The sequence below is a fragment of the Acartia tonsa genome, chromosome 13, assembly GCF_053477335.1.
Source record: "Acartia tonsa isolate MP-2025a chromosome 13, ASM5347733v1, whole genome shotgun sequence".
Lineage (NCBI taxonomy): Eukaryota > Metazoa > Arthropoda > Copepoda > Calanoida > Acartiidae > Acartia > Acartia tonsa.
The window spans coordinates 32787451-32810970 of NC_137272.1; the positions used below are offsets into that span (position 1 = coordinate 32787451).

General features: G+C 31.5%; 2 protein-coding genes across 2 annotated transcripts in view; one reads left to right on the plus strand and one right to left on the minus strand.

Annotated features, from left to right (window-relative positions):
* LOC145335258 (uncharacterized) overlaps nt 1-5196 on the plus strand; it is a 75367-nt gene extending 70171 nt beyond the window's left edge. Inside the window, exons 15-16 of the mRNA XM_080180996.1 lie at nt 3850-3973; nt 4455-5196. Coding sequence (XP_080037122.1) covers nt 3850-3973; nt 4455-4513 — 183 coding nt within the window. The 3' untranslated portion in view covers nt 4514-5196. The remainder of the gene's footprint in view (nt 1-3849; nt 3974-4454) is intronic.
* Nucleotides 5197-12215: 7019 nt separating this feature from the next.
* LOC145334910 (UDP-glycosyltransferase UGT4-like) overlaps nt 12216-23520 on the minus strand; it is a 43156-nt gene continuing 31851 nt past the window's right edge. The window contains exons 14-22 of the mRNA XM_080180539.1: nt 22876-22918; nt 22202-22288; nt 20359-20421; nt 19796-19860; nt 19274-19321; nt 17275-17392; nt 15910-15971; nt 15223-15300; nt 12216-13522 (exon numbers count right to left, since the gene is read on the minus strand). Coding sequence (XP_080036665.1) covers nt 13204-13522; nt 15223-15300; nt 15910-15971; nt 17275-17392; nt 19274-19321; nt 19796-19860; nt 20359-20421; nt 22202-22288; nt 22876-22918 — 883 coding nt within the window. The 3' untranslated portion in view covers nt 12216-13203. The remainder of the gene's footprint in view (nt 13523-15222; nt 15301-15909; nt 15972-17274; nt 17393-19273; nt 19322-19795; nt 19861-20358; nt 20422-22201; nt 22289-22875; nt 22919-23520) is intronic.

Below are 23520 nucleotides of genomic sequence, written 5' to 3' on the forward strand. Positions count from 1 at the left end.
ACCAATACGGAAAACTTCATGAAAAGGTGTTCTAACAAACTGATTTATAATCAGAGAGAGATGGAACAGTGAGCTGTTTATTTTACTAGTCCCCAAAGTTTTATGATAATAACGTTTTCTTATTCGTTAACAACTTTGGCGACTTCAGTGAATTTTGATTAGTTCGCTCATAAAGTTTTAACCACTAATTTAAATGTACGGATGGGGTAATTTTGTGTATCATCATTGGGGATGTACGTCAATTTATCGGCCATTGTCTTATCCCTTTAGATCCCTGACTTGCCAACAAAATTAAAGAAAACCTAAGAAATAATTTGAGAGTATACAAATATAATTTGAATTCTCAATAAAATTATACCCAACTCTTTTAATAGAAGTACATAAATGTTCGAATGTTAAATGATAAAACTATTTTAGCTATTTAAGATTTTAAGTTATTTAAAAAAAACAAGGATGACAACATCCATAAAAGCGAAGCACTGAAACGGTAGGACAAACGGACATTAACACTTGTATAGTATCTGAACTGAAAAATCGGAACATAAATGTATAAATGTCGAAATTGTAGGTAAATTTGTTGAAAAACTGCTTAAAAACAGGATAATGTTTATGGACATACTTACATTTTTGGACTTGATTATAGAGTTGCTTCGCTTATAATATTGTTCTTTGTTGTCCCAGGAATCAATATACCAAAAATCAGATCAATAGGATAATTAAAACACTTGAAAATTTGTAGAAAAAAAGTAGAAAAATCAACATGTTTAAAATGGACGTACGGACATTCTGGTAATGATTATAGAGTTGCTACGCTTTCTAAATCGTACCCAACTACTACAGGAATCATCATGCAAAGTTTGAAATCGATAGGACAATTCTAACATCCCTAAATTAACGAATAAAAGCTATCTATCTCGGACGGACGGACGTACGGACGGACGGACGGACGGACGGACCGACCCTAATTATAGAAAAGCTTCGCTTTTAAAAATTTATATGCATTCTTTTATTATATTATATATTACAATCGAAGTAATACCATATTTCATAAAATGTATACTTTTGCTTCAAGAAAAATAAGTATGACAGTCATACCTTCTTCAAACGTTTTATTAATATTCTTGAAATATGATGGTTTTTCTAGACCATTCATTAAGAAATCTAAAGGGGTAAGACAATAACCGATAACTTAGTGTACATCTCTAATTATGATACACTAGATTACCCCTACTGTAGATTAAAATTACTGATTGAAACGTTTGAACACTTAATTTAATGAACCAACCAATTCAAATTCACTAAAGTCGCCAGTGTTGGTAAGCTAACAAATAAGAAAACAATGTTATAAATCCTTGGGGACTAGTGAAACAACCCATTGTCCTCTCTCTTTCTCTGCCAATTACAGCAACAACGAAAAAAGAATTTAAATACAATTAAATAAGATTTGATTTTTGATAATTTCAGAAAAAAGTAAAAAAAAAACATTTATTGTTATACAAAATCCTTTCAAAGACAATTTTGGGATCTACTGCAGTTCACGGTAAAATATTGCTGGTAAGCAATATTTCCAAAAATCTAGGAATTTTAAAGGCTGCTAGCTGCCAAACGGCTGAACGTACAGATCATACCCGCACACCATTTTAAGCGGCATAAGAAGACCTACAAAAAATCTGGAATAGTCAAGATCCAATTATGCACAGGGAAAGTTTCAATGAAGAAAAAACGCGTAAAATAGGTCTTTTTCGCGCATTTCTCTGCACTGCGAGATAATTATGCATTATTGATTTATGGCTATTCCAGATCATTTGTAGGCCTTTTTATGCCGCTTAAAACAGTGTGCGGGCATGATCTGTACGTTCAGTCGTTTGGCAGCTAACAGTCTTTAAAATTCATAGATTTTTGGAAATATTGCTTACCAGCAATATTTTACCGTGAACTGCAGTAGATCAAAATTTTGAACTAGGCAAATGCTTTTTATCAGGGATCTTAAGGGATAACAATTAATTCTTGTACATTCAAAAATTCTCGTGAAAAGTTTGAACACAACAAGTTTGGAATATTGTCCAAAATTTTTGAGGCAACGAATACGATAACATGGTTGTATACTTTGGGTACCAGTGTTTGGGTACATCTTAACAATCCCTTCCTCCCTGGATTTTTCATAGAGTACACCCCAGGGAATAATTCTAATTAGGTAGACATGTTTTTTACAATAAAAAATTTGATAAATTAAACAATACTAACACAAAAGCCACTTATACAAGGATATAGTATATACATACGGTTATAACAACTGAATAATTTATAATTTTAAGCCTTTGTTGATGACAATAATCATTAGCAGTTCTTTCATCTCTTATCATTGTTATTAAACTAGCATTCTCAAAGGCAAAATAGCTATTACAATGGATTTATTATTACTTTGATCTTACACCACATTATCAATTAATCTAATAAAGTTAAACTTGTAGCCAGGGGCGTCCAAGCTTTTTATTTTGGGGGGGGTAAAATTTTTTTAAGGGGGGGATAATTCGGTTTGGGGGGGGGGTAAAATGGCGCGCGAAGCGTGCCGCAAATTTTTTTCCCCCCCCCAAAAAATTTTTACCCCGGAGGTAAAATTTGCTTGGGGGGGGTAATTACCCCCCCTGAAATCTGTTGGCAGGGGTAAAATTTTTTTACCCCCCTCAAAATTTACCCCCGGGGTAAAATTTTTGGGGGGGGTAATTTAAATTTTATCAAAAATTTAGTATTAAAAATGCGCGCGAAGCGCGCAAAAATTTTTTTTGTTAAAGATTTTCTATTTTGGGGGGGGTATTTACCCCCCCAATATTGTTTGGGGGGGGTAAATACCCCCTCCTAAATGGTTGGGGGTGCCTACGGCACCCCCAGGGTAGGGGTGAATTCTAAATGGGGGGGAGGGGGTAATCGCCCCATTATCCCCCCCCTTGGACGCCTATGCTTGTAGCTGGCTAAAATTACTATCCCACCCATCCAATTAATTGTTCTTTTTTCCCTTGTTATTGTTATCTTAGAAAGGAAAACAATTGTTACATTTTTATAATAATGTTAATTTGAATTTAACAAAGCGTTTAATAGCCCTCTAAATTAAGGTGTTAAGGTTTCGAGATTCTCTTTTTAATGATTTTTTAAAAATAATAGTTTTCATTATTTTGGCATTTTTAATGAAAACATTTTTCAACTTTCTACAACTACAAAATGTATACAATACATATAAAAAAATATTTTTGCTGTGTTTTCTTCCTTAGAAAATGGTCTAGCCCCTCAATGACGTCATAAAAATGAGAGATAAGAAAAGGAGGAGTGGGAAAGAAAACCCCTTTAAAATAGATGGATACTCCCTCGTTTTTTATTCGTCTCCTAATAAATCAAATTGAAACTCAATTATGTTTTAAATTTATTGTTTTTTTGTTGTTGAAAATATTGAAAGTTATTATTAAACTTTATATAAGGTTCCAGGACAAACACAGGAGTCACAAACGCCGGAGTGGTCAAACGCAGGAGTCACAAACGCCGGAGTGGACAAACGCAGGAGTGTTAAAATATTAATCTAATTAGGTATTTCTATACAGATTAGGTTAGGTTAAGATATGAATGTACAAACAAGTCCCCCGCAGGGGTTAGGCATTCAAAAAACCTGAAATATGGTTTAAAATAGGTTAGGTTAGGTTAAGTGTCCACTCCTGCGTTTGTCCACTCCGACGTTTGGTACTCCTGTGTTTGTCATAGGACCTTATATAACATATTTTTATTTCTAGCCACCCTTGACCATCGAAACTATTTAGGACAGGAAATAAAGGCATAAAATAATTTGAATTATTTTTTTTTTAGGTTGCTCTGCATATCGCCTTCTCCCACTCCTTTGCCAACCCAATCCTGCTGTTGACCCTACACAAGGGGCTCAGGAGGGCAGCTTTGAACCTTTCCTCTTATATGTGTAATCCTCAACCTAGAGGTATACATTCATAGATAGATAGATAGATAGATAGATAGATAGATAGGCAGATAGAAAGATACATAGATAGTTTGTACTATATAATACATATAATAATTTTATGTGTAAGCATAAGTTTATGTCAAATTTTTGGCATTGAAAAGTGACCATTGCTGACATTTTATCGACATACAAATCCTATTACATAAAGTAGTAAGCTTTTTTGTCTGTAGCGAAGGATCTCGCTAACCGCTGAACTGATGGTTCTCTTTTACAATGAAGCTTTTTATAGTTTTGACAGAGAAGGTTTTTAACTATTTTGGGGGAGGATATATCCCACATTAATAGCCCCTATAGTCTTCTTGTGGGCGTTAGCCGCTAGTGATAATTTAAGTAACAGGAAATTGAAAAATGTATTTACTATAGAAATCATTACTCTATATTATTATATAGTTTATGTGATACTGTGATATCTAGATAATTAATTATGTATTTGTTGTAGGAGCATCAAATGACTCAGAGGACTGCTTGCCTGCCCAGCATGAGCTACTACAGATGTAAACACTAAGTGCTGCCCCTCAAAGTGTCAATCGAGCACTAAACTCCCCTACTCCATCTTCCTTTATTTTTGAACTATTTTGAATAAAGAGGGCAAGTGTTTTTTTAAGAAAAACATAACAGTAAAACACTAGAGAGAGAAAGAGTTAAATAACTGTATCTCCCCATCGCATCAACCTTGTGCAACTTTTCTATTGGGTCATTAAAAATCAGCCAATTATATCGCTTATATTAACACAGCCAAGTAGCAGAAAATAATTTAGAAGCAGTCGAAAAAGGTCATTGAAAAAGAAGGGGAGATAGTTGTCTGCATATACATCTATACTATAGATCTGTTGTATTATTTTCAATTATCTTAGAATATCTTTAGTGAGGGTGGTTCTTTTGTTCGACTAGGCATTTTGAGGGAAACCGCCAAAAACTTGTGTAACTTATGGGAATAGTTTTTAGAGTAAAATAATAACTTTTTATATCAAAAAATATAATATGTAGAATAATTGAACAAATCTCATTTCTGTGTTTTGAAATGTGTATGAAACATATCTAATAATTAAATGATTGTAATTTGTAATGTTATTGTCAAGTAATGTTTATATGTCTCGAAACATAACAAGGATGACAACATCCATATAAAGCTGAGCTCTAAAACAGTAGGATAGATTAGATTTAACCCGCTTCTACCAACAATGAAATTAATTCGGAAAAAAATTACGAAACCTTTACGTGGAAAACATGAATATATTTTGATTGTTTAAGTAATTAATTAATGTTGTATGTACATGTTTTGCTCAAATCAATTTAGCAATATTCATTTTTGGAAATAAAGAAAATACAATTTAACAGAAAAAAAAATATTGAAAATTTAGATTTGATTAAATGGATTTTATCATCTATAATACAAATTAGCTTGATGTCTGTCCGTCTGTCTGTCTGTCCGTCCCATAAAGATCTCGGTAACCACTGAAGTTGGATTATACTCTTCAGGGAATATACCTACTGGTCCTGTGGTGGTTTAAGGCTATTTTCTTGGGGGGTGGGACACCCACAATCCCCCCTCCTTTTTTAAGCAGCACCAGAGGTACTTATTTTTTTTTTTTAAATTACCTCTTGGGGCAAAGCCCCTAAATGCTAGGGGCAAAGCCGCTTGTATCAGTTTATAATTCAGCAAAAAAATCATATGGTTTGTAAAGTGATCTGTAATATAATTAAGGAATAATGATTGTTGAAAGAAAATATCAATCTAAAATAATATTTGATGTGTAATTAAAGATAATGTAAACAATTAGGAATTAACGAGAAAGGTGTTCTTTAAATCTTTTCATTAACCCAACGGTTGATCACACTTCGCCCCGGTTTTGAGGAGGGTTTGAAAAATAGGGTTTAGTATAATAATTTACAGTCCAATGTCCCCTCCCTCAATGTTATTTACTAGTTAGTAGTATTTATAACCAGCAAATCAAATATGACAATTATTGAATTTATTTATATTAATAAATTTTTGTTGGTTCCCTTGTTTGAAGTTTTAGAAAATATTTTAAAGAATACCTTTATTCTTATTTTCAGCTTGATTTACATTATTGTAATTGATATAATAATAATTGTAATTAAATACATGTTTAATTGCTCATAAAAAAGTAATAAATTGTAAAAATGCTCAATTTTGCTTTTTTTATTCTAAAATATCTAATAACTAGCGGTTATGCCCCCTAGAGGCCTCTACTTTTTTTAGAGGACTATTTTTCTAGGGGTGATTTAATTTTTCAGGGTGGAGTCACTCATTAAAAATAATAAAAAGTTATTGAGTGGCTACTTTGGATCTACTGCAGTTCACGGTAAAATATTGCTGGTAAGCAATATTTCCAAAATCTATGAATTTTAAAGGCTGCTAGCTGCCAAACGGCTGAACGTACAGATCATACCCGCACACTATTTTAAGCGGCATAAGGCCTACAAATAATCTGGAATAGCTAAGATCCAATTATGCACAGGGAAAGCTTCACTGAAGAAAAAACGCGTCAAATAGGTCTTTTTCGCGCATTTATCTGCACTGCGAGATAATTATGCATTATTAATTTATGTCTATTCCAGATTATTTGTAGGCCTTCTTATGTCACTTTAAACAGTGTGCAGGCATGATCTGTACGTTCAGCCGTTTGGCAGCTAGCACCCTTTAAAATTCATTGATTTTTGGAAATATTGCCCACCAGCAATATTTTACCGTGAACTGCAGTAGATCCGCTACTTTTAACAGATAACATAAAGAAAATAAGTTAGTTCAGCAAATTTAAAAACTTAAACAAAACTAAACAGACAAAAAGTTTTCACAAAATCAAAGATGACAAGATCTTTTAAGAGACGATACTTTATCGTAACAGTAATCTTTATGCACGATTCTAATCAATGGTAATTTAAAAGACACCAAGTATTTTAGATCAATTTCAGTTAATAAGTACAAAAATTATTTTTGGTGGTTATATTTTTTTTCCAGGGGGGCAATTTTAATGGTTATGATGTAGGTTCCCTCCCCTAAAATAGTTATAAACCTTCCCTGGAATTAAATGCAGCCTTACTATAAAGGTTAACCACCATGTCATTCCAGTGGTTAGCGAGATCTTTAGCTACATACATATGGAGAAACATCATGGTACTTTAATAAAAGAATTGCTGTGATTTGAAAATTATACCTAAGTGTTACAGGAATAATAAAAACATTAGAACAATTAAATCGATAGAACAATTCTACATGTCTAAATCAACGATCATAGTTATCATACGTACGTGCAGACCTAACCTAAATGTAGAAATGATTTGCTTTTAACAACTCAGCTACTAAAGTAACAGATTTGCACCAGGAATGAGGGGGGACATTGGGATGTGTATTACACAAGTCCCCAAAGTCTTATTATACGTTTTCTTATTTGTTGGCTTAAAAACCTTGGGGACTTTTAATGAATTTTAATTGGTTGGTTCATTTAGTTGAGTGTATAAATGTATAAATGTTTAAACCACTTATTGTAATCTACAGAATGTTACTGTTTGTGTATCATAATTGGGGAGGTACATCAATTAATCGGGCATTGTCTTATCCCTTTAGATTCCTGGATTTGTACAGTTTTAATTTATATGTTAAAAAACTAAAATTACAGGAACCTCGTAAAAGTGTCTGACTATGACGTCAGAAAAAATTAACAATTAACCAATGAGAGACCGCTATATATTTTACCATTGGTCAATTACAGTGAATACTGGCTTCTCATTGGTTAATTGTTAATTTTTTCTGACGTCATAGTTCGGCACTTTTACGAGGTTCAAATTACAGTGAATGTATTACTAATACTTCTTTAGAATAGACTAATTATTCAGCTTAATTGTTATTTTCAATGTCCCAAGATATTTACAAAGAGAATTCATTTGTGTAAAGAGAATTAATGATACTTATAGGGATGATATTAAAGTACAAAGAAGTTGTCTACATATCAATTTATTATCTAATTTTTATCAATATTTGACTATATTTATTCATCTATTCTTCAATCTTTGAGGTAACTGGACAAAGTGTCTCAAAAATCAGCCATGTGGTGTCATAAAAATAAGTGAGATGAGAGGAGAAGTAGGAGAGACAACTCATAAGAAAGAGATGGATAATCACTCATTTTTTGACGTCACATGGCTGATTTTTGAGACACTTTGTCCAGTTACATCTATCAGTAAATATATCCAACTATTAATCTGAATCATTGACAAATTAGCTTAGGACAAAATAGACTTGGACAAAATAGCCTCAAGGACAAAATAGCCTCTGGACTAAAGGAAAATAGCCTCAACTGTTAATAATGATCATGGCCTGCCTAGCCGCAGCGCTCATCCCCAAGGCCTGCCTAGCCGAAGCACTCGGCTACCTAGCAATATCACCTAACCTAATCTAACAAGAAAATTGTAAAAAAATAAAAATTGTAAAGATATCTTAACCTCTTTTTCGTAAAATCCACGAAATTCTAATTCTAAACGATTTCTAATTTGGAGGATTTTACAAAAAGTTGTTGGCAGATTTTATAATGTATTCTTTCATTCATCTTAACAACAATTCAACAAAATATCTTTTAATCTATACATATATTAATTTCTACGAAAATTCGTAATTTTATAAGTATATTTTTAACAATGATAATTACTAAATAGACAGGATTAAGGTATAACCAACAAAATAATTTTGTTGTTATAAGCTGGCTAAAAACTTTCTTATTGTTCGTTTGTATGATTGTCTGATTTTTAAAGCTTCGCTCTTATGGATGTTGTCAACCTTGTTTGTAATGACATTACTGGGTCACCCTTAACGACATCTTGTTATCCCATGAGATAATATGAACTAGAAACAAACACACAAATAATGTGTGTGTGTGTGTGTGTGTGTGTGTGTGCAGGGATCAAAAAGGATAAGACAATGGTCTATAAATTGATGTAGCTCCCCAAAATTAACCCATCTCTGTATTACACGTAGTGATTGAAACCTTTGGACGCTTAACTTCATGAACCAACCAAGCAAAATTCAATGAAATTCACCAAAGTTGTTGAGCCAACGAATATGAATATGTTACTATAAAACTTTGGGTACTAGTGTAATTTACAGTCCAGTGTCCCCTCCCTTCCTGTGTGTAAGTATAAATAGATCCATATATGCATTTTTATCAATTAATTTCCATTCATTTATTTCTTTTATACTAATGCTATCTACAGGGATCAAAAGGGATAAGACAATGGCCGATAAATTAATGTACATCCCCAATGACAATAAACAAATTACCCAACCATTACCCAATTAGTGGTTGGAAATTTTGGATTCTAAACTTAATAAACAAACCGATCAAAATTCAAATCAAGTCCCATAAGTTATTTAGCCATTGAATAAAAAAATATTATAATAAAACTTTATGTAATAAACTGTCCCCTCCCTCCATGTGATATCTGTCATTATATATTCTTATTTACCAACTAGCGGCTTCGCTCCTAGTATCTAGTGGCTCACTACTCGACGGGAAAGGAAGGAAGCAGAAAAAAAGTCTAAACCATCTCATGAATTAGATGAAAAAAATAGACTAAAACCAAACAAGAGTACTTAATTAGTAGTTATTTAAATCATAAGCTTTGATTGCATGACGTTTATCTGTAAGTACAATTATCAACGTTTATTGGTATAATGTGGTCATAGCAAATCTCCGACAACAAGCAGGTTTAAAGGGAGTGTGAACGTAAAAATTTCTCATCTGATTATCAAATCTTAACATTTACTAAGCACATTTCACTACACTGATCAACCAAAAATGTCCTATTCACAAAAATATCCAGAAATAATGCCTTGATTTTATGGTATTTTGAGAGGGAAAAAGGAAAAAACAGGGAAAATCTGAACGTTTTTGTTTCTTATAATGTTTGTAGGGATATTTAACTTGTCATATATAGTTGAAACAATTTACTTACTGTTAAGGATTTATTTTATGCTATAAAATTGCCAATTCGTTTTTTTATAACGTAGTAATTAGGTAATAAAGACATATTTTAAATTCGTATTATTGACAAAAAAAATACCTCACTGTCTACAAAGGGTTGAATCTCATAGGTTATATAAAATAATAATATCCTTTTTTATTGTGTTGAACAATAAATAACCCACTTTGGAGAATTAGTTTACACTTTTATCAGACTGTTTTTAAAGAAATATTGCGTCTTTATTATTTACAAATTTGTAATTAAAGGTGGGCGAGAGATGGGCCATTTAAAGTTAATTGGATACTAATAAAAAACCTGTTTCTGGCTTTGTTATTGTATTTGGTTTTCAATAAAAAAAATATTGCTTATTTTATCAATTTCTAAGTAACTATACATTGGATTAAAGCACGGATTATGTTAAAAGTCAGCTTAACTGTTAGGAAAAATCTAGAACTATGTGAAAAAGTTTAATTTTAGCTAAAATGGGAGAAAAAAGCAATTTAATGCACATTTTATATAATACGGAAAATTTCTTCCTTTCCCCGTACCTTATAAAAATCGTCGGAAAAAGCCGTTTTTTAAGCAAACAAAAGCGCGTTTTGCTCTATCTGTGAGATATTATGAATGAGATAATGTTAAGATTTGATATTAAGATGAGAAAAATTTACGTTCACAGTCCCTTTAAGTCTATATTATTAAGAAGACAGTTAAACTTTTTGTAAATTTTATTTTTTCGAAAAAAAATACAGTATATTATATTTAGTACATAATATAAAATTAAATAATTAAATGCTCAATTACAAATATTTCATAATTTTATTCTAATTGATAAGTTTCTTTTTAATTGCATTATTAGTTTCATTGAAATCTAAGATTTATTAGATTTAATTAATTTAATTTGAAGTTAGGCATAAAAGTATAAAGATATTATAACATATTATTTAATTTAAGGTGTGTATTTAATTAGTTATTTTTGAAATAAAAATGAAATTGGCTGTGGTCGTATTTAAGGTAATATCGAAAATGCCTTGGCTTTTTTGAAGCCGTAAGATTTATCTAGTATTATATAGATCAAAAACATATAATGCATAGTTCGGCACCTTTCTTCAATGTATCTGGCCGTGTACTGAAGCAAAGCAAAAATATAGAGGGAGGTAGTAGAACAATGCTCGATATGCACTTTGTGGAAAAGCACCCATAGTTTTGTTGTTTTTGGTTTATGAGGTTTAGCATCTAAAGAAAAACAAATTTGCTGCTTTGAACTTTGCATTTGTCTTAATGATAATAAATTTCAAAACCTCTAAAGTACATTTATATTCTATAAATATACAAAAAAACGGAATTTAGAAATAATTTAGATTTTTAAAATTTGACTTAAGTTTATATAATGCATGATAAGAATATAACATGTTCTTAGAGTAAAAACCTAATTAATAACTCTACATACAAAGATGTCACCTGTACCCCACCCAGCCCCACCCCCCTCTCTCGCTGCTAAGTATCCCACCCAGGTCTCCTACAGATGTCAACAACAATCTACCATATCAACTTTCATATTTATATTCATCTACTCAAGTGAAAAAGTGTAAAGATTTGGGGTCCCAGAATCTCCCCAATTGCTCTTTCCTTTTTATGCTAACTCTCCATTTGTTTTTTACATTTGGATTCTGAAGGCTTTGTAGCTGGGCCTTTTTCATGCAATTGTATGAAGCTTTATAAATCTGCTACAAGATTCTTGCAACTGACTGGCGGCTGCCTTAAAAAATGAAGTTTCATCATTTTTTTAAGTCCTCAACAATCCACAGAGACCTTGGACTGTGGCCCTCCAACACCCAACATTCTCAATCCTCCCCCCCTGCTTACTATCTACTTATCAACTCATTATGATTAAAGCTTGCTTATAATAATATCATACAGTGAAAAGTGAAAAAAAATAAACCACCAAACAAGCTACCCAACTATCTAACAAATGAACGTGCTTATAACTAAATACCGATATAACAAGCTATGTAATACTATCTTTAACTATTAATAATTTATTAATTTAAAATGTACTAACATAACCTAAACACTAACATTTTAACAAACAATAATCATAACCTTTTTACTTTGTATATTGTTTCATTTAATGAAATAAATATTTTAACCCTTACAGCTCGGGCCCCAATTCCCACCTTAATAGATGGGGGGGGGGGGGGCTCAAAGAGCCCCCCCCCCTCTATCTCGGCTCCTGTTACAGATAAAGACGTGGTGGTTCATGTGTATTTTTAGAGAAAATTACTTTTTCTAGTCATAGCAGCCAGGCCGCTCCTTAGCCGCTTTTTAGCGGCCAGCCGCTAAATTTTAAAACAGCTGTAGAGCGGCCAATTTTGCAGCTAGGATGACCAAATTTTAGGACGAACTTTTATTTTTCATAACAAAAAAATTACTTTTTCTGATCATCGCCAAAAAACGGCAAATAACAGAAACCGCCATTTTCGGCGGTTACGGCAGTAAAACGGCGGTTGGCGTCGCCGATTAATATTTTTATCTGTTTGATGTTGCTTAAGGATTTGCCAAAAAAAAATGTATAAGACTCTAGCTGTAATAGAAGCCACGATATTCATGATATATGTCTGTAGTAAAAGCCGGACAAAAATCGGTCATAAAGTCGGTCAGGGAGCGGTCAAACGGTCACAACACATTTTTTCTCAGAAGGTCATTGATATCTAAGTATTCACCAAAAAAATTTAGGTTTCTCCTTATACACAAAAGTCATAATGTAGAAATTAAGATTTTTTTAGAATTTTTTTCTAATTTTGGTGCTACCCAACCGACTTTGACCGGACACCACGACCGACACAGACCAGATATCCTAATAAAATCAACTCTTGCCGACGTATAATTACTAAACTTAAAAAGTCATGAAGTCACAGCACTCCATCTTACCTACATAAAAAATGAGATTGAAAAAACTAGAGGGGGGGGCTCTTGGAGCCCCCCCCCCCCCGATCTGTAAGGGTTAAATGTAATGTAAAATTTGACTAGTAAAATACATATTGTAACAAGGATGACAACATCCATAAAAGCAAAGCTCAACAAATCATACAGAACATTACATATTATTATGAGTTCTTTTAAAATCTATGTACATCTGGTGGAAAAAAAATAGTCTTGTATTATCTACAGAATTTACATATATTATTCTACAATATTTAATTACTTTACAATTACCCTTTATTATTATTACTATAATTATTTTCTAGGAAAGACTTTGATAATTGTGCCAGACTAGACACTGAACAATTATCTGAGGATTTTACAACTCTTTCTAACTCTGCATTTGAACTTTTATTATCACAATTTTTGGAATCATTATCTGCATTGTTTAGCGCATTTTCAGACACTTCGTGTCTTTCTTTTCCTGTCTTTCTGTCTGTTTTAGTTGTACTATCTATATGGCTTGAATGTATTCTGAATCTGTTGAGAAATTTTATGATTTTCTTTACATAAGCTAGAACCAAAAGCCACCAGCCGACACTCAATATACTGAAAAAATAGTAAATATATAAATTAGATAATTAAACATTGGATCTATGTAAATTAAACTGGTACCCAAAGTACATCAATTTATCACCGATTGTCCTATCCCTTAAAAAAAGGGTATATAAAAAAATCCAAACCTTTTTAAAATTCAGATTAAGCGGCTTGTGTTAATAGTAGTAAAATGATATGCATAACATTAGAACCATTATGAGCTCTAGTTTTTGGAAATATAAAAACGATTCCTGTGCTACGTATAATTAGTAAAATGGCTCAACTGACTTAAATCTTGACTTGCGAGTAAATCAATAATTATTAGATTATAGGGTGTGCAAAAAGAAACGCGTACATTTTTAAATTCAAAAATGCGCGGCTTGTGTTAATAGTAGAACTTTATATGCAAACCGTTACAACCGTCATAAGCTCTTGTTTATTGAAATAAACCGGTTCCTGTGCTACAAATAATTTAGGAGCTAGATGGTAAAATGTCCTAACTGCCTTAAAAATTTATTTGAACATTTCATACATTTTCAGTAAAGCTTCTAAACTACAAATACCACAAAGATAGCACTTAAGTTTTTAAAAACAAGAGTTTTTGAATTTATAGAATTTTTCTATCATTTTCACAAGCAGATTGAATGTAAGTGTAAGCATGTCTTTTTGTACATTATACTTCAATCTATAATGTCTTACTTGAAAGTCAAGTTTTAAGTCAGTTGAGACATTTTAACACATAGCTCTCTAATTATAGGTACAGGAATCGTTTTTATATTTCCAAAAACTAGAGTTTATAATGGTTCTAATTGTATGCATAACATCTTACTACTATTAACACAAGCCGCGCAATTGGAATTTTAAAATGGTCCGAATTTTTTTTGCACAACCTTTATATAAGGGATCTATTTAACTATATCTATTTACCTACCTATCTATAAATCTATCTACCATACAACCCATAACATCTAGATGATAGAACTCAGCAATACTCATGTATTTATCTATCTATTTATCTATATATATATCTATAAATAATCACCCTATCTGTAAATCTATCTACCTATCTACCTAGAAATGGATATAACAAGAACCATATAACCCATAACATCTAAATGATAGAACTAAACCATAATTATGTATTTAAATATCTACCTATCTATATATCTATCTATCTACCTATCTATATATCTATCTATCTACCTACCTAGAAATCTATCTATCTATCTATCTACCTATCTTCCTATCTATAAATCTATCTATCTACCTAGAAATAGACAGAATAAGAACCATATAACCCATAACATCTAGATGATAGAACTAAACCATAATTATGTATCTATATTCTATCTATCTATCTATCTACCTATCTATATATCTATAAATCTATCTATCTACCTATCTTCCTATCTATAAATCTATCTATCTACCTAGAAATAGACAGAATAAGAACCATGTAACCCATAACATCTAGATGATAGAACTCAACCATACTTATGTATCTATATTCTATTTATCTATATATCTATAAATCTATCTATCTACATATCTACCTATCTATAAATCTATCTATCTACCTAGAAATGGATAGTATAAGAACCATATAACCCATAACATCTAGATGATAGAACTCAACCATACTTGTGTATCTATCTATAATATATCTATCTATCTATAAATTTATCTATATTTAACTATATCTATCTACCTACCTAGAAATGGATAGTATAAGAACCATATAACCCATAACATCTAGATGATAGAACTCAACCATACTCATGTATCTTCGCCTAAAAAATACATTGATTTTTTTGTAAAACTGACTTATATTTGAAAGCAAAGCTTTTGATAATTCGAGAAGGTACGTCCGTCTGAATGTTAGGATTGTCCCATCTATTTAAAACTTTACATGATAATTAACTGGTGGGGAAATTAAACCATACAAATAAAGTATGAAATAAAAAGTATATGAAAGAACGTGTCCTAACTTTTGTGATCTTTTAGTAAGTAGTAGATTTTTCAATTTAGCATAGAACAGATTCGTAATATTTTTCTCATTCTGAAAGTATTTATAAACACCTATTTACTATGCCTGTATTAGGATATATTCAAGTTTAAAGTTTTGATTCACCGGGGTCGAACAAAATAGATTTTTTTAATAATAACTCAGCAGAATTAAAAAGTAAGGTGTCAAATTAAAGATCTTACTATTTTTTTACCTCATTTTTTTAACACTTAAATTACTTCAAAAATAAGAGGTCTACAAAAATTACCGATTGCATATCTAAGTTTTATGGATCATTTTACATCTACTACTTACTAAAAGACCCGACTAGCTATTTAAAAAAAATCACAAAAGTTAGGACACGTTCTTTTGCAAAGTTAGATAGACAAAATACCTTGATTTTAGGTGGTCAGCTCCATCGTGTCTCAATACATGCTCCACCCAAAATATGGCTTCCTAGAGAAATAGATGGATAGATAGACAATAGATAGATAGATAGATAGACAAATATATAGATAGATAGACAAATAGATGGATAAATAGATTCTCTACCTGGCAAACATCAAGAATTAAAATTAGACAGAGCCATCATGTCTGAATGTTTGACGGGTCTGTCTTTTTGTTGCCAAATTTGCAAAGATTGAGTAAAAAATCTGGTTAAGGTGTCCATAGAAAGGTCTTTACATGCTCCATCAAAAACTAAAATCATCAAGGGGTCTATCTTCAAGATTTTAAGTAATTGAATTGGTTTAAATTGTAAATGATTCGCTTTTTTAACACCCTTTATATAAAGATATTTAGACAAAAATGTATTGCTAAAAATGCTAAAATTGGAATTATTTATTTAATTACAACAGATTACATAATTGCAAATTACAAAGTGCGGTTGAAAATCAATAAAAAATTGGTGTACTGTAAAAATATGTTCATTTGTCCGTCCATCTGTTTATAAGAGAGTTTATAAGATCCATTAAAAGTATCAGCTTTCTATATTACATGAGAAATCAACTTTCCCCTACGCACCAGCTTATACCTGTAAAAAATCACAAAACCGGTACCTAATTTCAGCTGTCATTGGTGGTCAACACATAGTAAAATTGACGACCTTTACATCTGCCCCCCCAAAAATTATCTAATATTTATTTCGCTTGTTGGTTATACCTCATTCCTGATTACGCACAGACAGACAAAGTGAATTATAGAGAAGCTACTCAACTAAAAACTCAACAAAAAATATGCCGGTAGAGATAAGAGATAAAATAACACATTTATAAATATTAATACATTACATAATACAAATAATAAAATTTCTAAATTGATTTCAGAAGCGAAGCTACTCTATAATTTACTTTGTCTATTCGTCGGTCTGTAACTTTATGGGGGAAATTGGATTGGCTCAGTTGCTATTAAAGCTAGACGTCTACTTTTCTTGCCAACAAACACATCATTAAGAAGTATAAAAAAACATCCATGGCGGTTAAACGGCTAAAAAAACAGGTTTTTAGCCGTTTGGAACTGGCCAAAAAAATGAATGTACTTCTGCAATGATGATCCACGAAAGCATCCTTTCTGTAGATTAAAAATTATGGTTGAAACGTTTGAACACTCAAATAAATTAATTAACCGATCAAAATTCTTTAAAATTGGTGTAGGTCTAATAAGTTCTAATAGTTATATGATTTAGATATTAAAATTGATATTCAAAGAAGCAAACAAATCGACAGAAATACCAACAGACATAAAACTATACATCCTTTACCTTTAGAATTGGAGTAGGTCTATCCATTATAAGCTCTAGTGTTTTGATATGATTTAGCTTGTATGACTTATTGTTCAAGAGCTCTTCGATACTATCAAGCAACATATTCTCGGTCATCCTAAAAAAAGTTCTTTTCCGGAAGCAGCTTATAGTGCCTAATAAAAAGGACGTAATTCAATATAAATTACCAATGATAGGCCAGTATACATTTGATTGACCAATGGAAAATTTATACTAGCCTCTCATTTGTCATTTGTATTGTAAAACGTTTTTTTTATGAGGAATTATAAGCTGCTTCTCTTTGCCGTGCAAAAAAACGTTAAGAGATAAAGTTGGATAGACGGACAGTACATTTTCTATGGCTTCGGTACTGAAAAGCAAGGCTCGGTAGCCGGGCGTCACCAGCTTTTGAGCCTCAGGGAAATCAATTTAAATCTGGTGGAAGTCTAAACCTGACCCAAATATGACAGTCCCTCTTTTGATAATAAAAATTTTAAAGCGTCAAAACTGGTTTGAATTTTAGGCTTAGTCGCAGCTGCCGAGCACTGCTAAAAAGTATTTATTAAACTATTTATACAAAAAATCACTATTATTAAAGAAAGGATTCATAATAAATGTGTTGTATAGAGATATTAATAAAAAATAAAGAAAATAATATTTGTCAGGAATTTAAAGGGATAAGACAATGGCCGAAAAATTAATGTACATCCCAAATGATGATACACAAATTTAACCATTCTGTAAATTACAATTAGTGGTTGAAACGTGTGGACACGCCACTTAATGAACCAACCAACCAAAATTCAATAAAGTTGTTTAGCCAACGAATAAAAAACACTATGATAAAACTTTGGAAACAAGTCTAATTAACAATGTCCCCTCCCTCAATATTTGTACAATATTGCTCTGAATCAATGAAAATATTCCAGTGATTATCAATAGCAGAATTAATATTAATCATATCTCATGTTTTCCTTTTTTCAATATAAAAAACATTATAAAATAAATAACTTATTTGAAAAATAAGGTTCATAGATTTTAAATAGAAAAGAAATTTAATGCTCGCTCTCCCTCAAAATGCTTAGCCCCTTATCTTTATAATGAATTTTTAAAAAAGTAGGAAGAAGATACTCCCTAACCTGAAGGAGCCCTAACCCTGAGAGCCTACACTGGCGGTGGCCTAACCCTGAGTGGCTATATTGTACCAAATGTAGCATAACCTAGCTTAAAGTAAAATACAAACACACGAAAAACTACCCACCCCCTTCTCCCTATTTTCCCTGGGGGAGGGGAAGTGTTTTAATGCTCATTTTGCGGCTAACCCCCACACACAGTTTGATTTTTATTGAATGATTATGTTAGGGTAACATTTTTGGCACTTTTGATATAAGTATCTTGCCATACAAGATGCGTAGATTTCATATCTGTCAACCAGAAAATCCAATGAAATCTAATTTTTGAGGAAATTAGATTTGAAAATTTTAAGCTCAATTTTCATCCCCTTGGAGTTACCGAACAATTCGCTTTTATAAAGTTCTTTGTAAAACCACTCCTGAAGGGAATGGGAATCAATGGCTATTTTTATCAGTAGCTTTGCTAAGGTCACGGAAATTCAGCCTTAAATAAATCATATATAGAGTGGTTTTATGAAAGATTTCAAAAAAGCAAAGTTATAAATTATTTAAAAATATGAATGTTAGTTTTTCTTTTCTTAGATGAGTGTAGGCTCTTAGGGGATGAAATTTGAACTTGAAATTTTCAAACTTAAATTTTTCAAAAATAAGATTTAGTTAGATTTTAAAATTAGCAAAGGGCTCTATTAGACGTACTTACTGATACAATTGCAAAGTCATTTTTGCCAAAACTAAAATAAACTTTTTTCATCTAGCCCCCCTAGAGTGCCCGAGAAATGTTATTTTCAAATCTTTTATTATTATTGTATTATAAAGACCGATAACTCAACATACAAACAATCCAACTGTTTTAATTTAAATATTACTTTGTAGAATCAAGTTTTAATCCCAGTCCTTTTCTTTCTATCACAGCACTAAAACAAATTCAAAAATAAAACAAAATAAAAAATATCATATCCTAATTTAATCCTTTTTAGTTTTGGCACAAAAAAGAATTTAAAACACTTAAAGTTTTTAATACTTTTAACATACTAATGTTAGCAAAGCATTTGAAAACAAGAATTGTTTCGTGAAAACTTATACCTTTTTAAAAATGAAAACAGATTATTACTGTCCTTTCGCATACATGCATAAAACCAAATAGACCGCCCAGAACTTATTTTCTGATACTTGAAGCATGAAAATGGTCAAAATACTCAAAAATTTCGACTTACAAGTAGACATACAATTTCTGCATAGGACGTCTGGAAATTATTATGAATAAAAAAAGGACAAACTACATTAGATAAATTGCCATAATTAAATCTATGTTCAGTTAAGCTCCTATTACAATATCTCTTTATAACTATTCTTCAACTCAAATATTATTATTTAATTATTGAATTTTCCTGTTTAAAGTTTGTTCATGGGAGACTGGTATACACAACAGAGGTACATGGTGGTAGATAGCTTCCTATAATAGATAGATAGATAGAATATAGAAAGATAGATAGTTAGTTAGATGGATAGATAGATAAATAGTTTGTTCATGGGAGACTGGTATACACAGCAGGGGTACATGATAGATAGATAGATAGATAGATAGATAGATAGATAGATAGATAGATAGATAGATAGATAGATAGACAGATAGATAGATAGATAGATAGATAGATAGATAGATAGATAGATGATAGATAGATAGATAGATAGATAGATAGATAGATAGATAGATAGATAGATAGATAGATAGATAGATAGATAGATAGATAGATAGATAGATAGAAACATAGATAGAGAGATAGATAGATAATTTATATATGTGAGACTGGTATACACAATAGAGGTACATGGTGTTAGATAGCTTCTTAGAAAAGACAGATAGATAGATAGATAGATAGCTATATATAAATATAAATATATATATATATATATATATATATATATATATATATATATGAATAGATACTACCTGTATACTCATTAATCCACACTGGCTTATAAAGATACTGGTCTTGTTCTGAGCCAAAATATCCTAAATTAGAAAACATGAAGAATACATAAATAAAAAAGATTGATCAAAATCTTTTCAGTGCCTATTCCATAGAGAAAAAAATAAAAGAGAGGAATCGAAGTAACTAGAAGACAAAAATAGGCAGTGGGCCTAGAGGCCTACTCAGTGCTGTTGCCGCGCTAAATTTTATTGTCATTCCACTACTTTTCAAATGGGAGGATTAAAAATTATAAAAAAAATATTTTTTTTACTTTTTACTATTTCCATAATTAGGGCAAGACTATTAGATTAGATATTTTCGTTTTAATGTTTTAATCAAAAATTACATAAAATTTTATTTTTATTTAAAAAAAGTTGTGCCTTTATCCTACTATTTCTAAAAAGAGGTAAATTTTTTTCATAATGAACATTCAGCTGATTCTGACCGCCCACGGCTGTTTGCTAAATATTGCTTTTCTTTTTATTCACATTATTATTTATGATTGACTTACAAAAAGCCCTGGGCGGCTTTTGATTTTCTTCTGCTAAATTTTCTCTACAATTTTAGGGATTGGGAAGTAGTATTTTACCATGAAAAGGGGGTGAGTATTCATCCTCTTATCCTTTTTCCTTATGGCCTATTCAAAGTTTTGATGTGTTATATCAGTTACAATTACACACATAATTCTCCTTCATATTTTCCAATGATTTTACTAAAAATTAATGAATCATTATTGAAAGAAAACGAAGTAGTGGGTTTCGTTGTATTTTCACAGTAGCTTTTCCTCTTTTTCTAGCCCCAGCGATGGGCTCTAACCCTACAGGGAAAATTTCCTAACCCTGCGGGGCGATAATTAACCTATCGAAAGCTAATTTGAAAATACGATGAAACCCAAATTATTTTCTCAAGATTCCATTTTCTTGATTAAAAAGTTTATTGTGTACAAAGATATTTTAAAATATTACAAAAAAATTTCATATTCATAAAACAGAATAAACAGGCAATAAACAAAAACATAATCGCCTTTTTATACATATGTTTTATTTTATGTAAAATAACGGCATTATCCTTCAATGATGCTTCGATAACAACAACAACAAAAATTTAAAACCCTTATTATATAAATAAATTTAAAGTAATTGGGGGTGGGTTGTTAAAGTATTTATATTCAGGGAGGTAGGGGACATTGGGCTGCTTTTTACACTAGTCCCCAAAGTATTTTAGCAATGTTTTCTTATTTGTTAGACCAACAACTTTGGGTACTTTTATTAATTTTTTATTGGTTGGTTCATTAAGATGAGTTTTCAAATGTTTAAACCACTAATTGTAATCTACAGAAAGGGTAATTTTGTGTATCATCATTAGGGATGTGCATCAGTTTATCGGCCTTTGTCTTATCCCTTTAGATGCCTGGATCAACCCTTGTTAGATTAGGTACATGTTAGTCCTGCAGGTTAAATGGGCAGTGGGCACCACAGGTAAAATATACATTTCTCATCTTTACTTAATAACAAAATACCCACCCCTCCCCCCCATTTTTATTTCTAAATTTTTTTAGAGGGGGGGGGGGGATGTTTCAAGGGTCCAAATAGATTTGAATGAAAGCGCAAGATAAAATTAAAATTTTAACATAAAAAAAACAAGATCAATGAAATCTTATAGTAGCAAAGCAAATTATATGACAGAAATTCCAAAACCTTGCCTGCAGACAGACAGCCAGACATAAAAACTCCAAGAGTAAAAACATCATATTTTTAAGACCCAAATGTCAGTGAAGAAATCTACCATTTTGGAGGACATGAAATGCTTGAGAGTATCTACCTGTTGAGGGAACCAGTTTCCTGTAAGAATATCTTTGTCCTCCTCTAGCCCGCTTATTTTCCACACTACCCTTCGACCTTTCATTACCTAGATAAAATAATGCTATTATTGCTGTTAAGGACGTCTAAGCACTTTTTAAGGAGGCAAAAGTTTGAAGGTGATGATATTATGTATTTTTAAAAATTTCTATTGGCGTAAAATGAGAGGTTTAAAGTTTGATGGGGGTGAACTTCCATTTAACCCCCCATCTCTCCCTAGAACGTCTATACCTACGGGACATGATAGTTATAATAAAATTGTGTTCATAAACAGGTCAATTAATTGAAATAGATATTTAGAACTTAAAGAAAAAATTTGAATAATCTTAATTAACGGAGATTTAGATGGATGAAAATGGATGTTTTATGGAGGGTGTAAAATGTCTCATCTGGAAGAGTAAACTAAAATATCCGCATACATAGTTTTCATCTTACTTCAAATGTGGTTTCAGTAAAATTAATCCTATCCTTCTAGTTTTATGCCGGAGATATGATACAATACAATACATTATTTTTCTGTATGGCTTAGAACCCGTTCTAATCCAGCGAATGTGTAGCGCAGCTACGCTAAACTTAAGTATCTTTCCTCTTGTCTGAAATGCATGCAATACCCACATTCTCGATTGTTTAACTTACTTTTTTGAAAATATCCAGAGTTCTGTTACCAAGCATTTCAGGTCTAAACAGAAAACATTTTATATAAACTGTCATTCCAGCTTGCTAAAGTAGTTTCTCGTATTCATTCGAATCCGGTGGATAAGAACTGGTTCTCATCCATACGAAAAAACTTTGTCTAGCATCGTATTATATACAGCTTTCTACGAATATAGAAATGTACAATCATAAGATTAAAACCAGTTTTTTTAGCCCGTGATTTTGGCACCTCGGGTCTAAAAAAACTGATTTTAATCTTATAATTGTACATTTCTATATTCGAAGAGATGTTAGAAAAGATTATCAGCTTGACTTTTTCATTTTAAACACCGATGAAAATAAGCTCTTCGTTTTCCCTAACATAAAGACGGTGTAATTCAAATTTCATAAGTTTTGACTCCCTTGTATTTTAAAATATATCTTAAATGTAAAAAAGTTTTTTTGCTTCTTTTTAATAGTTTTGAAATGGAACAATTTTATTTAAAAAACCAAATGTTATTATTTTGATGTTGTGTGGTATCCGCCGAGGATAAATGGCAGACACCGGAGTTCAATTAGATTACGGCAGTGTGACAGACGTGGACACCTTACTATAGAGAAGCTACGCTTCTCTAGCTTTCACTAGAT